General features: G+C 41.5%; 1 protein-coding gene across 11 annotated transcripts in view; it reads left to right on the forward strand.

Moving 5' to 3' along the window:
* The window catches only part of FHIT (fragile histidine triad diadenosine triphosphatase), a 1,429,687-nt gene that overhangs the window by 1,142,585 nt on the left and 269,696 nt on the right, over nt 1-17,406 (forward strand). For all 11 annotated transcript variants that reach the window (XM_082727539.1, XM_082727542.1, XM_082727540.1 and 8 more), the window contains 2 exons: nt 5,196-5,341; nt 7,880-7,909. In XM_082727539.1, the coding sequence (XP_082583665.1) occupies nt 5,196-5,341; nt 7,880-7,909 (176 nt within the window). The remainder of the gene's footprint in view (nt 1-5,195; nt 5,342-7,879; nt 7,910-17,406) is intronic.

Below are 17,406 nucleotides of genomic sequence, written 5' to 3' on the forward strand. Positions count from 1 at the left end.
AAAAACTCTAGCAGAAACCCTGGACTGAGAGGAGGCTGTAGTGGTGGGATAGATGGATGAGTGGGTTGCCAGCCGACCCACTGGTTGAATTACTCCCCCATTTGTAAAATTCACTTGAAATCTCATCTGCTCTAGGAAGTTGTCTTTGATATTCCTCTGCTATGAGGAGTCTCTTTGTGGACCACAGGAACTAAACCCTTAACTATTCCCTTCTCTTCTTAAGAAAAAATAAATAAAAAATAAAAAATATTACTACTGAATGGACTTGTCTCCTTTAGATTAGAGAGAGAGAGAGACCAGTTCCTATTTGATACTCTCTTTCACAGGTTCTCACCCATGATGGGTCCTGAATAAACATATATTAAATTCAATTCTGTAGATTAACTTCTTTGAGGGTTATCAGGCATGTTGGCTAAAAAGTTTCTTCAGAGGTATTAATCACAAGCAAAGAGGATACAAAAGAAGGTGTTGTAATAGCCAATGTATAATGTGGGATTTGCCCATTAATGATGCCTAGGAATCTCTAAATTAAATTATACTACATCTGTGATATTACCTTAAAACTACTGGCATATACAAAGTTGCAGTAGGATTATAAGAGCTGTCTGCTTTTTCAAAATTAATTTGGTTTCCCTGAGTTGTTTGTCTGTGGGAATCATGTAGCGCGTGATACCCACCATCTTTAAGCAATATGGTGTTTTCTTCCAAGGCTTATGCACTTATTTTGAGAAAACGCCTTTATTTTCAGTTGAATTTGTGAATAACATACTGTTCTAGTGCTTTCATGTGTTTGTAGATCATATGCTTCATTCTTCCAATTAAAGATGGCAGAAACTCCTTTAGTTGCATTGGGGAGCAACACTTAGGATTTACCTACATGATATCATCACTGTAACACATTTTCTGACTGGGATTAGTCTTTAAATGCATCAAAAGTGCTGTATAGTTCATGAAATTTCTCTATCGTGTTCAGGTGTTTTCCTTAGAACTGACAATTTTTAAGATACCAAAATGATGTTTGTCCAATATTCTATCTAAATAACACTATAGTCCTCACCTCAGGAAAAGAATGGAGCCCCCACATAGTTCTAGCTTCCTTTAGTTACCTCTTGCTGATGTGATTCCTCTAAACCAAGGGTTGACATTATAAGATCCATGGCCAAATATGGCTTGCCCCCCCCCCTTTTTAAATAGAAGTTGACTAGGACATAGCCATGCCTACTGTTATTTGTCTTGTCTAGAGCTGCTTAGGCATACAGCTCACCAAACTTTGAATTTGACCATCTGACGTGTTGCAGAAAATGTTTGCTGACCTGCTTTAAATCCTTTATGAACCTGCTTATATTTTTGGGAAACACAGAGTACTTTTATCAATCTTGGAGGTCACCTGTGGTTGCCCTGGAACCCTTGCCTCACTATGGTTCCCAGGTTGGGCTACATTGGGTGCTTCCCTCTGCCTCTTTATCTTCAAATTCTCCATCTGTACCTCCCATGGTACTATAGTTACCTGGTCCAGTGCCTGTCTCCTGGACTGGAAGGACAGGAGCAACTTCCTATTCTCTGTTGCTCTTCCCAGAGCCTGGCACAGCCTCCACACTTACCTGGTGCCCCTTGTTCACTGAGTGAACAAATAAATTGCAATCCTATTCAAACTATAAAGCAGCATTTTGGTAGATTTAGATTACCAGAGACTCTGAATAATTGAGAAACTACTTCTTTCTATAGTTTTTAATACATACATAAAAAGGATTTTTCACAAGGATTTTTACCCTCATCATTATATATCCTTTGTGCTCGTATAAAAATTCATTTACGTGAAAAACAAGTTTACGTTTTTCCAGCTCACATCTGACATTGGTTCCAATTATGCTACATGTTAGGAATAGATCTGTTTGAATTAAAAAAAAAAAAAAATCTTGCAGACCATCCCAACCTTGAGGAGATGGCTGGAAATAAATGGGTGTTGTCTCCATTTTGTCAGGGTCTTCGTGCTCAGAGGTAGCTGATAAGAAGGTCTGGTTCATAATGTATTCCCTCATTGCAGCAAAGCTTATTAAGTCTGGTGTTCCGGGCAGGGGTGAGCCAGTGGTAAACAAAGCAGTCTTCACTCTTGTGCAGCTGACATTCTCATTCAGGTAGGTAGTAGCCAACCCAGAAAACTGCCAGCTGGTGGCAAGGCCCCTGGCAGGATGGACATCGGGTGACAGAAGAGAGAGTCACTGGGTAGCTGTTGAAACTGGTGGTCCTGGAATGCTCCATGGAGGGGAGCCCTGGAATGAGAATCAGAATGATAAGAAAGAAGCAGCCAGGCGAAGATCATGGGGAATTGAATTGTAGGCAGAACAAACAGCTGGGACGAAGGCTCCCCCCATCTGGGAAGGAGTTGAATGTGTTAGATGAACAGAAGAAAGGCAGATGTGGCAGATGTATAGTGCAGAGCAGAACAGTGGGGGAAGAAAAGCAGCAGGAAGTAGGGTAGGCAGCAGTGGGGACATAGCCTGGGTTTGGGGTTAGGGCATAGGCTCTTTTCTGCTCTGGTTTCAGAAGAACTAAGGGATGGTGGTTGGTCCTGACTTCCTGATGCCATTTAGTACCTAGAATCTGCTGTTGGTCAGGTCAGTGACTCACACAGTAGCCAGGAGCTCCAGAACCCCACCCACCCTGTGTAAATGCAGACCCATCTACCTCCCTGTGGACTCCTCTGAAGCCTAGCCGTGTGTCCACTGCCAGGTCAAGATGCCTATTTGTCCATCCGCTGGGTCCCAGTAGCACAAAGACAATGATTACCTACATGAACACGTGCCTGAGTAAGCACCTTTAAAACTGAACCCTGTTTCATCCTGTCGTTCACACGGAGACATTGTTTGTTACAGGCAGATAAGAAGCTTTCTTAATAAAGGATTAGATTTCAGGAAATATACATGTCAGGGCAACATGACCTAAATGGGCTGGTGAAAAATATTCACCTAAAAGAGAATGCGTTCAGCCTGCTCAGCTGCTTTTTGACATGTTATTAGTGTTATTAACCTTCAATTAAAATAATAAATGTATATCACGTAGACGACCCTGCCCTTGTGTGTACACGGGATGAAACAGCTGACAGATTCAACCATTTTAATTCACTTCCGTAAATGTTTTGATTCATTAAACATTGGGTCAAGCCAATCCTTAGCATCAGACAAGAAGAATGAACTGATAATAAAACATCTTTATGGCATTGGGACGAAAAAAAATTTTCAGACGTCATTGATATTACTGAAGTTACATCAGGTACAAAGAATTTCAGATTCAATCCCATAATTCTTACAGTGAGCCGTTGTTTAAATAAAATGTCCTTCCTTCCCCACCTGGTCGCCGTGTTTAGACACAGCTCACCACGGCAATTGTGGGTACTGTTGGAAGCCCGCAAAGTTGTCATGTTGCTGTGGTTTGGTGAAGTCCGGCCCTAAGGGAGGGTCTGGGGAGGAGGAAAGAGAAGGGGGTGTTGGGAGGAGAATGATGGGAAAAGGTCTCTTTTAACAAAGAAAAGGCAACTCAGTGGGAGTGGAGGCTGGCAATCTGCTAAAAGGAAATGAAAGGAAATTCTTCATTTCTAAACGGTTCATTGACCCATGATAATAAAGCAGCCCTGCCAAAGAAGGATAATTATCTTTTTAAGTATCTGATGCCCTGTGGGTGAAGTCTTCCCTTCTCCTCTCTTGAAAAATGAACTCAGATTAAACAAATGCCCCTTTTCCTAGTTTACCGTTGACATGAATTTCCTGATTATGAGCAAAATTAATCAGTTTTTCCTCTCTCCGCCCACCTCCCCCTTCTCATATGGAAATCAGGCCCACCCAGCTGAGCTCAGTGCATCTTCCTTTGGGCTCTGAGTCCTACCAGTATGATGGGCCACAGTGCTTGATATTCTGGTGGGACTCGCAGTCCTAGAATTGGGGTTTTATTATGCCCCTTAGCTGCTTAGCGTCAGGCAAAGCACACTCTTATAAAACAACAAGAAACAGGAAAAAAAAGAGAGAAACAGAAAAGAGCACTTTTCTTCCTCTGTGGGCACCTGAAAATTAAACAAAAATTAATATGTCTGTCTGTGTATGTGTGTAAATTCGCACACACACGCACACACACACATATATGCCTGATTGTATGCATGTAGCCACATGTACGTGAGGAGTTCAAATACAAAGACAACTGAAATGTTATTGGTGCTGTAACATTGAATACTGATTTGCCACCAACATGTGATCAAACTCATCTTCTTTTTCTTTTCTTTTTTTTTTTTTTAAGGTTTTATTTATTTATTTGACAGACAGAGACCACAAGTAGGAAGAGAGGCAGGCAGAGAGAGGAGGAAGCAGGCTCCCCACCAAGCAGAGAGCCCGATGTGGGGCTCGATCCCAGGAACCTGGAACCATGACCTGAGCCGAAGGCAGAGGCTTAACCCACTGAGCCACCCAGGTGCCCCTCATCTTCTTTTTCTTTAGATCTTGTTTGTTCAGGCCAGTAGCATAACTATGGTGACTTGTCTTAAGATGGGTTTGTTGGCCTAAGTAAAAAAAAACCACAAAACAAAAAAAACCTGTTTTCTTAAGTCAATGGTTTACCTTTAGCTGGCTTTCTGAATTCCTAATAATCAACTTGAGGAACACTTGTCATAAATTGCTTAACCACGTGGCACATCTCTTATCAGAAATGAAGGGCATGGCACATTTTCAGAATGTCGACACTCCTTTTAAACATAAATAAAACATCTCCTATAGTATTTTTATTACGTTTTTCTCTAAAGAGATATTGAAATTAAAATTTTAATCATGGATATTCTGCTTGCTTTTCCAACCCAGTGCCTTTAGCTGCTGAAGAAGACAGAGCTTTCGAATTGGGGTCAGGAGATAATGGTCCAGAATAGATTTTGCCTCTTGGCATAATTATTTCAGCCAGCACTTGAGTCTCTCTGAACATTAATGTCCCTTTCCCTTAAAAGAATTTCTTCAGTGCGCCATCCAAGTATAATTAACCATGTTTATAAGCTCTTTTTGAACTTCTTGGAGTTTGGTGGTTGATAAATATTTGTTCTTTTATTCCTTAGTCTTTGAGAGTTCAGGCCCTGGGCCAAGGGGATTCAGTACTAGGGGTATAAATTTCTCGGTAAAAATACTACCCAAAGCAAGCGAAGTGTGCCTTAACAGAACTCACCACAGATGTCCTCGTGTGTCCCCTTCGGCCGGTGGAGCGTTTCCGAGACCTGCGTCCCGATGAGGTGGCGGATTTGTTTCAGGCGACCCAGAGGGTCGGGATGGTGGTGGAGAAACATTTCCAGGGTACTTCTCTCACATTTTCCATTCAGGTGAGTGTACAGATAGCTCAGAAGTTATTTTTCTTCCTTTTCACCCCCTAGCATTGGGCTCTCTCTCTTTTAAGTGGCATCTCACTGGTAAGGTGAGTTGTTCATGTCTTATACAGTAGCAGAAAAAGGTGTATCTAATCCAGGACCACCCTACTGTCCCACGGGCCCCAAGGTGGACTGTAGACTGTCAGCTGAGACACTGTCTACAGCATTGTTTACGAAGCAGGTGGGAATAATAAACATGTGATTTCATGGGCAATAAGACATTCCAGATCTATTCCCAGAACTGGGGCTGGACAAGTCATTTTTACTGCCTGGTAAATACGTCTTGAGCACCGCATGGACCTAGCCCTCTTCTACTTTAGGAGAGTAGAAACTGCCCTCAGAGGGTTCCTTTTCTCTTTAACTCAAGCCCCAGTGATCGATTATGGATTGGTATGAAGCTCGATTGATTGGATATTCTGTGTGGCCTGCTTGCCAGGAAGAAAATGAGACCCCCTCCGCCCCCAGATCACTGGAGATTTTTAGGGAGAGGTTGAACAAAGTGTGAGAGAAGGAGGTCGTGGTGAGTCATCAGTTGTGGAAATTGAGTAAATCAATAGAACATATCTTATGCCCCTTCAGATTCCCCATGGGAAGAGGGGGGGCGTATCAATATCTAATTATTAAAGTCCTTAACAGTCTTGAAATCGGATGACTCTGCAGGGACCCTTTGGAAAGAATTGGCTTTTTCCATCCTGTGATACCTTTCCCTAGGTGCTTTAGTTATGCAGAATACTTGCCATCCTCCTCCGACCCCTCTCATCTCCCCACCACAGACATTCAAAGACAACAGATAAAGAAGCCACTATTTTCAGGTTATGAAAGGCTTGGACTAAAACTGCTGTTAAACACTTCTTAGGGGTACCTGGGTGGCTCAGTGGGTTAAAGCCTTTCCCTTGGGCTCAGATCATGATCTCAGGGTCCTGGGATGGAGCCCCGCATTGGGCTCTCTGCCCAGCAGGGAGCCTGCTCTTCCCTCTCTCTCTGCCTACTTGTGATTTCTGTCTATCAAGTAAATAAATAAAATCTTTAAAAAACAAACAAACAAACAAAACCCACTTCTTAAAATTTTTTTTTTGCTGCCCTGTCTGTGTTGAGAGTAAACTTCCCTTTAAAGTGTGTGTGTGTGTTGTATGTCAAACCATTTGAGTACCTTCATGCAGGTAATTAATCTCAGGGTGGGTTTATCAAGCTTATGCAACAAATCATGTTTCCAGAGAGACCAAATGGAAGGCAAGTGGCTGAAGACATCTGTCAGTGTTAAATGAAATGCTAGAAGAAAATTCACATTCACTGGAAATAGCCAAGGCTAGTTATCTAACATGATTTACTAGAAAGTGAATCCCATAAACATAGGAACTGACTTGTGCATAACACTTGGAGTACTTTCATATATGCCATGTTTTCAAACCTTTTAAAGCTTTAAACCACACTAGGATATTTATTCCACAACAGTGTGACCCTTCCTTTCCATGGATACATATATAGACAAAGGAAACCAGAGTTTTACAAAATAGCATTTACCCTTTCAGTGCACTCTAATCGTTTTTGTTGTATTATCTGATTTGTTTTTAGTGCTGATCACAACCCATTAAGCTGACTTCATGACCCACTAATGGGCCATGACTTCAAGTTTGAAAACCACTGATGCAGAGTTCTACTTCATCTTGGCCACAGCAGGGCAAACATGCTTACCCATTAGTCTGGGTTGCAGAGGTAGAAAGACTTGCTAAAAGTTGCAGGGTTCTATTTTAGTTTTACAGTTTTTGACTATAGGCATTGCTTGGTATCTCAAACCCGCTAAACACTTGCTTTTGCTTTGTGTTATGATGATGACTGGGCAAGTTAGCTTATTTTCAGCTAAACCAATAGTTTTATTGGGTTTTAAAAAGCTGAGAGGAGGAACCAGGATGGGAAAAAGGTCCAGCAACAATGAATGCTCCCCTATCCCCCAACCTAAGCTCAGGACAGCCAGAGAAGGCCCACTCTTGGGTGATCTTCTCATATAAGACAACCCATTTCCTGCTTAATGGATTATGTTTACAGCAGGGTTTTTTGTTTGTTTGTTTTGTTTTTGGGTTTTTTTGGGGGGGGGTTTGAGTAGAGAACTCTAGTAATCAGACATTAATTAAACTACATCTGATTTAAAGATAACCAAAAGGTGTGATAATTTACCTCCCCAAACATTTCCAACCTTCCTTTAATGCAATTCAAACCATAGCCAAGAGCAAAGAGCATGGAAAGTGGCAAGAGGGTTGGCTCACTGGATAATTTATATCATTTTTATACATAACTTCTCACTTACTCTCAGTCGGAAATGGAGAACTGTCTGGTCCCACACATTTGAGGTGAATGGTCCCCATGAGAATACTATAAATTAACACACAATGAAATTGGTTCTAAATAATTAACGGGAGATAGTTCTGAATAAGCAGGAGATACCATCTATCTAGTATCACTCTGGTATTTATCTATTTTTTTTTTCCCTTCTTCCAGGATGGGCCTGAAGCTGGACAGACTGTGAAGGTGAGTGCTTATTACGTGCATACAAATTAATAAGGGGCAATTATGAGAACTAATAAAAATCACACTGAGCCATTTGCAGCACATTGCTGGTTCATTATGTTATCTTCGAGGTCAGAGAGACCCTCTGTGTTAGAGCCATAAATCCTGACATTATAAACTATGCCAAGCAATATGTTTCCCATTAGTTTACAAGACATTTACCTTTTGTAGTAAAGTTAGTATTGCAGAAATGCTAAAACAGAAGCTAAATCAAGAAGTCCAAAAACAGAGACTGAAGTCAAGGGAGTTCGGGTGAGGTCATGTGCAGGGTACAAGTGAACCCTGTGTGGACTGGCGGGTCCCATGTGAAGCTGGGATGTCTGTGTTCGTCACACACCCTCTTTCTGCCTTGTTGCTCTTGAGCACCGGGGACACGAGGTGCGAGCCCCCACTTCTCCTTTGCTCCGTACCCTGCTTCTCTTTCTTCTCTTTCTCTCCACCCACGTACCTATAATTTTCCTCCCTTTGTTTCTCATACCCAGGTTCTAACCTAGTGGAATCATTGGAGCTCAAAGATGGGTTTTTAACTGTGCTGAAAGAGGAAAGGAGGATTAGGATACTCTCTGCTTCCCAAATAAAATAAAATAAAAGAATAAAATCTTGGCTGATTCTGAAGCTGGGTTTCAGCCCCCTTCATACAAATGCAAATTCCTCTGCAGTTAGGTCCTACACCTAAATCATAGAAAACGCTTTTTTTTTTTTTTTTTTTTTTTTTTTTCAGTGCTAGAAATCAGAAGGAAGTCAAACCAGGGTGCTAATGTGATACTTTGTAAATTACGGTTTTAGGACTTTGAGACTGGCTGTGAATGGCTAAGGAAATGCTTGGCTCCAAACAGTCCCCCCCAAAATAGTCTTTTGTGGGGCACCTGGGTGGCTCAGTGGGTTGTCTCTGCCTTCGGTTCAGGTCATGATCTCAGGGTCCTGAGATTGAGCCCTGCATCAGGCTCTCTGCTCATCAGGGAGCCTGCTTCCCCCTCTCTCTGCCTGCCTGTCTACTTGCGATAGCTGTCTGTCAAATAAATAAATAAAATCTTTTTAAAAAATAGTCTTTTTTGATATTAGTTTCCATATGGTTTTAATGTTTAACAGAGCTACTATGGGACTTTTAAAATAAAATCTCTGGGAAGTACTTCAGAGGAACAAATGCCCTATAGGGACTGCCATCAAATTCTTTGTGATAATAAGGAGCTAGCCTCCTGATTGCTCCAGACATATGATGTCATAGGGACAGAGGGGATGCAAAGCTTCCCTCCAACCCACTGTCTACCCTCCATGCCAGGCTTCCAAACATGCAGCCACTAAAAAGAATATAATATGTGTAGCTTCTTTTTGAACTTGGTTCTTGAAATACAAAACACAGTGTTTAAACCTGGTTGCTAGTTTTTTAAAAACTCCGTATGCTGGGCATTTTGGATAGCTCAGTCAGTTAAGAGTCTGCCTTTGGCTCAGGTCGTGATCTCGGGGTCTTAGGGTCAAGTCCTACGTCGGGCTCTGTGCTCAGCAGGGAGTCTGCTTTTCCCTCTCCCTCCTCCCTACTCATGTTCTCTCTCAAAAATAAATAAATAAAACCTTAAAAAAGCAAACAAACCCTCCATAGGTAGATGTAGATTCCAACAACACTAGAATTAGTTAGATACAGTGTGCACTATCTAGTTTGACAGAATTCTTTCAGTGGTTGGAAGTCCAGCTCTAGAAGCATAGCTAATAATGTGGGAGAATGCACAGACTGATATGATGTACATATTAAACATCTCATAAAATTTATATGAATATATATATGTAGTATCTCAGAATTTCACTTGGAAATTCTGAAGGGGGCATTAAAATTACGTCCTATACAAGTAGGCATCGGATAGAGACAAAAAGTCAGTGAGTGTTTGCCAGGGGCTGGAGGAAGGAAGGTGTGGGGAGTGACAGCTCAGGAGTCCGGGTCTCTTTTTTAATGTTGTGGAATTCGATAGTGGTGATGTTCTTGCGGTGTAGCGAATATTCTACAACCCAGTGTATCGTACTTTTTAACATGGATGATTTTATCGTATTTGAACTCTAACTCAATTAAAAAGAATAATAAAATACAGTTAAAACAACAACAACAACAATAACCCAAAACCAATAAATGCCACGTCTAGCAGGGCTGGGCCCCAAGGCCATAGACTCACTGACTCTAATCGTGACTACCTTTTTGGTGTCCCAGTTATCTAACCAAAAATGTTAATGGTTTTGTTAGCTTCAGTAGGGTAACCCCTGGCCTATAGGGCTCATACATGAAGTGTTGAACGTGATTATTATCCTCACCACTGTTGTTACTCAACCTAAGGTGGTGGTAGTGGTGTTTTTAACAATCCTACATTTTTGAATTAGTAGATTGTATTACTTTGGACATCTCTCACCTGTTTCCAGCCCAGTCACAGAATTCCCCCATGCTGCGTGGGGTGCCTCTTACATCCTTTGTGGAATATAAAATGGCTAAAAGGTCACAACCACATACATGCCGATGAAACCCCAACCGGCGTATGACAGTTTGGAAAACTGTCCTTTTCGACGAAGTCCACATCTGCGAAGTTGTCTATGTTTTTCCAAGTGCATGCCTTATATTGCCTGCATTAACATTAATTTTGGTGTTAGTTAAAAAAATAATAATAATAAGTTGACCCTATCAGTTCTCATTCTAAATCTTTGTGTTTGGGGCTTGGGAATCTTCCTCCTGAACCAGCATATCTTTTCAGAGCATGGCTGTTTATCAGCCTTGTTATTTTATGGTGATAAAATAGTTGCTGGTAAGGGCCACATCCCCCTGACATATGGAAGCCAGCCTTCCAGGAGTCGGCCCCTCTAGGGAGAAGGGCAACCCCTCAGTCTTTAATTGTCAGCTTCTGAGCCCGCAGTTCAAGACGGAGCATTTCGTATTGAGAAATGCACCCAGATGCGCCTTTCAAGGTAGCACTTGACAGCCTGCCAGGGGAGCACACAGTGGCTACTGTGGGCTTCATCTCTGCTTCTGCCTCTGACTCTTGATATGCTGCTCGATGCCTGGGTTCGGAACCATTTGTGTCTCGGGTGGTGAGAACAGTAAGCCCAGTAATGATCTCTTCCCCTGGAGCCACCGTTGTTACTGTTAGGGAAGGTGTACCCCTACGTGAGACTCTTAAACGTGGTGCCACTGTAAGGTTTTTGTTTTGGTTTTTTTTTTTAAAGATTTTATTTGTTTATTTGACAGACAGAGATCACAAGTGGACAGAGAGACAGGCAGAGAGAGAGAGGGGGAAGCAGGCTCCCTGCTGAGCAGAGAACCCGATGCGGGGCTCGATCCCAGGACCCTGAGATCATGACCTGAGCTGGAGGCAGCAGCCCAACCCACTGAGCCACCCAGGCGCCCCTATAAGGTTTTTGTTTGTTTGTTTCAGGGACTTTCGATGCTGCTTTGCAAAGAGCAAGGGTGGCCTCATGTACTTAGTAAGAATTCATAGCAGGAAAGGGAATGGGGAAGTAAAAAAAGTGACCTCTTATTTTGCAGTTCATTATTCAGTCTCCTTTTGAATTTAAAAGTAATAAAGCCCTGGTATCTACCCGGTGATCATTGCAACTGTCTGGGCATCCTGCAGGCTTGAGAAATAATCTCTTTTTTCTGGCTTTAGGCATGTCCCATAATATACGTCTGCATATCACCGTACATACATTACAGCCATATGCCACTCTTATGTTAACCTTTTCTGACTCCCATCTCCCATCTGAAGTGGTTCTGCAGAAGCCTTTACTCCCTATCCTGTTCCCTTATTTGATTTCTTTCAAGGCATTCCTTACTGGGTTTTTTTGATTGTTTGTTTGTTTTGTTTTTTGTTTGTGTGGCTATTCTTGTATCTGTACCTATATTTCCATAGCTCCTCAAAAATGGTAGCCTTTGGGGACTTGCATTTTGTCATTGTCGACTATGGCCCTTTTGGGTGGTATGGGGGGAAGATAATGGGACTTTGATACAGCAAACCTCTGCTTGTCAGTTTCTAGCTTGAATTAACATGGAGCAGTAGATGATAAGTACTTGCATTTCAGTGTGCAGTCAGGGGTCTGGGTTTCTTGGGATTTCTCTCAAGAATCCCCTTTAGTGGGACGCCTGGGTGGCTCAGTTGGTTAAGCAGCTGCCTTCGGCTCAGGTCATGATCCCAGCGTCCTGGGATCGAGTCCCATATCGGGCTCCTTGCTCCGCAGGGAGCCTGCTTCTCCCTCTGACTCTGCCTTCCACTCTGTCTGCCTGTGCTCGCTCTCACTCTCTCTCTCTCACAAATAAATAAATAAAATCTTAAAAAAAAAAAAAAGAAAAAAAAGAATCCCCTTTAGTTCAGGCATCACTGACAAAGACCGAGAATTTCCACTAATCAGGTCCCCAAATCATATTCCAAAATGTAATTTCAGCTAGCCAAACCATTAGAGGCAGTGTTCTACCCTTTAAAGGGGATGTTCCTTAGTACGTTTAATGTGAGCTATCTTTTAGAGTCATGACTATGTGCGTCTTTGGGTGGGAGGGTGTTTTAGGTATATTAAAGTGAGAAATTTATGGCAGGCAGGTAATCTAGAATCTCATAAGAACTATTTATGGAATATGCTTGCTTACCCTTTTCTGTGTTTATGCACTTGAGTCCCCTACTTAGATATTTAATTTTCTAATATTAAGGCAGTGGGAAGTACCTTAATAACTATTGGTTTATTAATAGTTACTTTTCAGATTGCTAAAGAAACAACAAGAAAAGGAATTCTTTAGAAAAATGTGATTTAAAAAATTAAAACCAAGGGCCTCAGGGTGGCTTAGTTGGTTAAGTGTCTGCCTTTGGTTCAGGTCATGTTCCCAGGATCCTGGGATTGAGCCCAGCATCAGGGAGCCTGTTTCTCCCTCTCCCGTTGCTGTTCCCCCTGCTTATGCTCTCTCTCGTCAGATAAATAAATAAAATCTTTAAAAAAATTATAAAAATAAAAATTAAAACCAAAACAAAAGCAACTCTTCCATTTACTGAGAGGTCTCTACAGTCCTAGAGAAGATTTTCTACTGAAAATTTAGTAATCTTTTCAATTAATGAGCAAAGAGTACATTTTAGCTTTTTGTGAAGTCCAGTAGTTAATACACTTTGGTGTCAGTCAGAGGTTCCATAGGAACATTAGCTCTGCTATTTTACTGTGTGACTTTGGGCAGGACTCTTAACCTCTCTGGACATCTATGCCTTCATTTTTCAAATGGAGGGCATCATCTATTGTACAGAGTGATGTGAGGAGAGACCAACATGAATAAATAGCCCAGCCCACCACATACTGCCCCTGGGACCTTGGGCATGACTCTTACTATTAACCTTACCCTCAGTTTTCTCATCTGGAAAATAGGCAAAAACTGGACATAAAGAGAATATGCTTGGCACTGAGATTATCTGTGGCTCTGATAAGTTCACAACTACACTCTGAATTCTGACACTGTTAACTTTTGCCATTTTGCTTAAATTCTTGAGAAACTTTTTTCTGATCATATGACTTGTGTTTTTGAATATCGACTTTGAATTTATTATAAAAGTGACCAGTTGAATATTCAGAACCTACCTTATTAAATGGGAGAAAAAAAAAATCTTTACCCTGATATTTTTTTAGCCTCTGCTGTACCCCTCAGTAATAGGTAACTCATGGTTCTAAACCAACAGTATACTTCAGTTACTTGATGTAGGTTTTCACAAAGCAGAAATCTGTCTGCCCCCTTATGCTGATCCAGTAGGTCTGGCATGGGACCTAGGACTCTCTGCATTTTAACAGACACTGTAAGTGATTCCCAGGCACACCTTGTCTAGTGCATAGTATCGAACTGATGAGAAGATAGAGAGGAATCTCCATATAACTCCTTGCTTTCAAGACAAATGAATTCCTTTTTTTTTTTTTTTTAAGATTTTATTTATTTATTTGAGAGAGAGAAAACACAAGTGGGGTAAGGGTCAGAGGGAGAAGCAGACTCCCTGCTGAGCAGTGAGCCCGATGTGGGACTCTATCCTGAGAGTCGAGGATCATGACCTGAGCCAAAGGCAGACAGGTAACAATTGAGCCACCCAGGCACCCCATCACCCCAAATGAATTCCTAAAATTTGGTGCACACAGAATGGAGAAACAGATACCTTGAGAATGAAAATGATTTTATGTGACTGTTATTTTTTATTTTCATCTGTAAAGAAATTTCACGAAAGCTGTAATTTGCCAGAGAACTTTAATCCTCTGATTCAAGCCGTGACAAAAAGTGCCTCTCTTGTGTTTATATCTCATGCCTGCATTCCTGCCAGAAGAATTAGTATTTTAAGGACATAGTAGCTTTTATCTTGTGGAACTGCCTGAGAATTTATATCTCTTCTCTCACAGTGAATCCAGTTTGCCTGAATTTGGTAACCCCAAACCGATTTTGGTGCTCAGAGGATGGGTTTAGGTGTACATGTGGGAACAGACACCTCCAAACTCGCCCCTCCCTTCTGGCATGTATGTGTGTCTGACTCTCCTTCCCCTTCTGGTGATCTGGGGACACAACCTCAGGTGCCTGGCTCTCCAAGCAGGAGAAAGGAACCATGACCCTGCCTGTCTCCTGTTGGAAACTTCCTCTCTCCTATTAAACCTCCAGCCTTCTTCTAAGTAGGTTATCAAATCATTGTGTTTTTCCATTTCTAAAAAGTTGATTTTGATTTGCATGATGTCATGCCAAGCCCTGAAAGAAAAATTACCCAAGCCCCCTGGTGCTTTCTGGTGACTCTTTATTTATTTATTTTTCTCTGTTCTTTCACTGTCACAGGCAGCTTCGGTAGATGGGATGGGGGATGCTGGAAATGGAGTGAGGACGGAGGGGAAATGTCGTCAGCGTTCCACCTACTGACAAAGAGGGAGGACTCTGGAACCAGATGGCCTGGTTTCAGTTACAGAGCTGTCCCTTAGCAGTCAGTCCTACGACCCAGCGGAAGTCAACCTCTCTTAGCCCTACCATTCATTTATAGACTGTTAAAGTGAGAGCCTCAGTGATACCCCACCTCCTAGGGGTGTTGTGGAGCCCAAAGGGATTAATGCATGTAAATGCCTTTAAAACAGCCCTTGGCAGGCAGTCCATCTGAATAAGTGTTTGCTTTAGTTTTATAATTTTCACTTAATCCTCCAAACCCATAACAGTGGGCATTGGTATTTTACACTTGAGGAAACCACGGTGTATGGAGGTAGAGTAACGTATCAAACCACATGTGGCTGGCTGATGGGAGAGCAGAGATTCCAACCTAGGCCTGTCTGAGAGCCCTTCTCCATTGTATCATGTGGCCAGCTGCTCTAGAAAGCATGTTGCCCCCAGTAAGCACAGGGGAATATGCTCAAGGAGAGACTTTGTAAATATTTTGTCACCCTAACACAGATTAATCTGTATTATTTTGCTTTGCTTAGGATAACATTGCCTTCTCCCTAAAAAAATACCCAGAGGAGTCTGTCTAACTTTATTATACAGGTGAAGGTTAACTCAACTAAATGCTGCTTTATGCTGTGCATCAGTTCGTAGCAGAATGATACGTTTTAGATGTTCAATTTTTCATTAGCCTTACCAAACAAATTTCTTTATTAATTGAAGGACCCGACATAAGCAAAGTGGATATTTGGCTGCTAAATTTATTTTGAGATACGTAACACAGAAATATGGCCAATGTTGAAGATAGATTCTCAGTGCCGATGTATTATAGATTTCAGCAGGCTGTCTTTTACAACTGATGTTCAGACAGGGGGTTTTATTCAATCACTTGTCAAGTCAAATATCCTGTGAAAAGCAAAGGGCTTCGTAGACCCAAAAATGCTTTATTAATGCAAGATGTAATTATTCAGTCACCTTCTTACCTCTGTTGCTGCAGTCTGAGAAAGTCACTCACTCTTGCCATTTTGTTGTGGAAGACTAGGTACTCAGTAAGTCATCACTGAAGGAATCTCTTTCTCACTCTGTTGCTCTGTATGCTTTAGGCCTGGGAAATAATTTGTAGAATTCTCCAATTCCATATAACCAGCTCATGGTAGGTTTAAAGTTTTGAACCTGTGGCACCTAAATAATTGACTTGGCCAAAATGTCAACCCTACGTAAACAAACAAACAAAAAAGAAAAAAGAAAAAAAAAAAAAACATGAAAGAAGAGGTAAAGTTAGCTCAGCCCAATTAATCATGTGACAAGAATTCAGTTTTGTTGAGATGTGGTCATGTCAGTCTCAGTAGACGAACCATTTGTTATAAACCATACCACACACCTTAAATATCAAATGGGGAGGGAATGGCCATTAAATAATGTGTGATTTGGTTGAAATTGGACACTGCAGATGAGAATGACATTATAAACTTTTGTTTCAGGAGTTATTGAGAGCAGAAATAATAAAATATAGAAGCAGATTCCTTATAGACTGTCTATATTACATGTAAAAATGCAGATCTGTATATTGCTTAGAAATTTGGACACAAATAGGATTGGGACCTCCCTGCCCGGTGGAGACAGTAAGGAAAAGGAGCACACTGTAGGATTCGGGGGCACCCAGGGACCTTCAACCCTACAATTACGTTTTCTCTTTAAGTTCTGTTTATTCATTACATTATTTATATTTTATATCATTGATTTGATATTTTAAAAGTATTTTGAGAAACAATATACAGCTTTCTCTATAATTTTTTTTTTTTCACAGAGGTCCCACGGGAAGGTTTTCCATCAAGAGATGATTTTCATAATTCAATCTTTTTCCTTTATTGACCTTAGCATATAACCAGCTCTCATACGTCCTACATTCAGATTGCTGATGATGGGGCCCCTAAAATAGATTTTTTAAAAGCTTACCATTGATTCTATTGTTGCCCAGATTTAGGAACTGCTGTTTTATGTATTTCTACAAATACATTTTGATTCTGGGTCAAAGTGACCGAGGCGTGATTCTTGCTGCCATATCCATCCTGAGTTACTCCGTCCCTTTCAGGAGCTCTTCTTTGCCTTTTACACTGAAGCCATTAGTAAAATAATTAAGATCCAAAAGCAGTTGGAATCATAAGGATTTGATGACTGAGCCTGGGTCAGATGGAAACCAGCTTAATGAATTATAGACACGGCAACCTACAGAGCTACAGACATGGAAAAATTAGAATAATGACCTTCCTAATGACATTTAAGTGAGAAATACGGGCTTGTGCAGGATCTGTAATGGCCCTTGGGCCAAACACAGCCAGCAGTTCTGCCCCCTCCCTAGTGTGAATTATGTTAGGGCTGGGAAAGGATAATGTTGAAATTTTAACTTCACGTGCAGCCTCATAGCAGATTCCCTCTGCGGAGAAGCTGCTTGTCTGCCAAGATTAGGGAAATGGAGGCGGACATCTCTAGAAGCCTCCTGAGTCCCATGAATCCTGAACCTCAGGGGGAGGGGGCAAAATTCATGGTTTGAAATGCTTCTGGGCTCATTCGATGTAAT

This window comes from Mustela nivalis (assembly GCF_964662115.1).
Source record: "Mustela nivalis genome assembly, chromosome: 1".
NCBI classification, from domain to species: Eukaryota; Metazoa; Chordata; class Mammalia; order Carnivora; family Mustelidae; genus Mustela; species Mustela nivalis.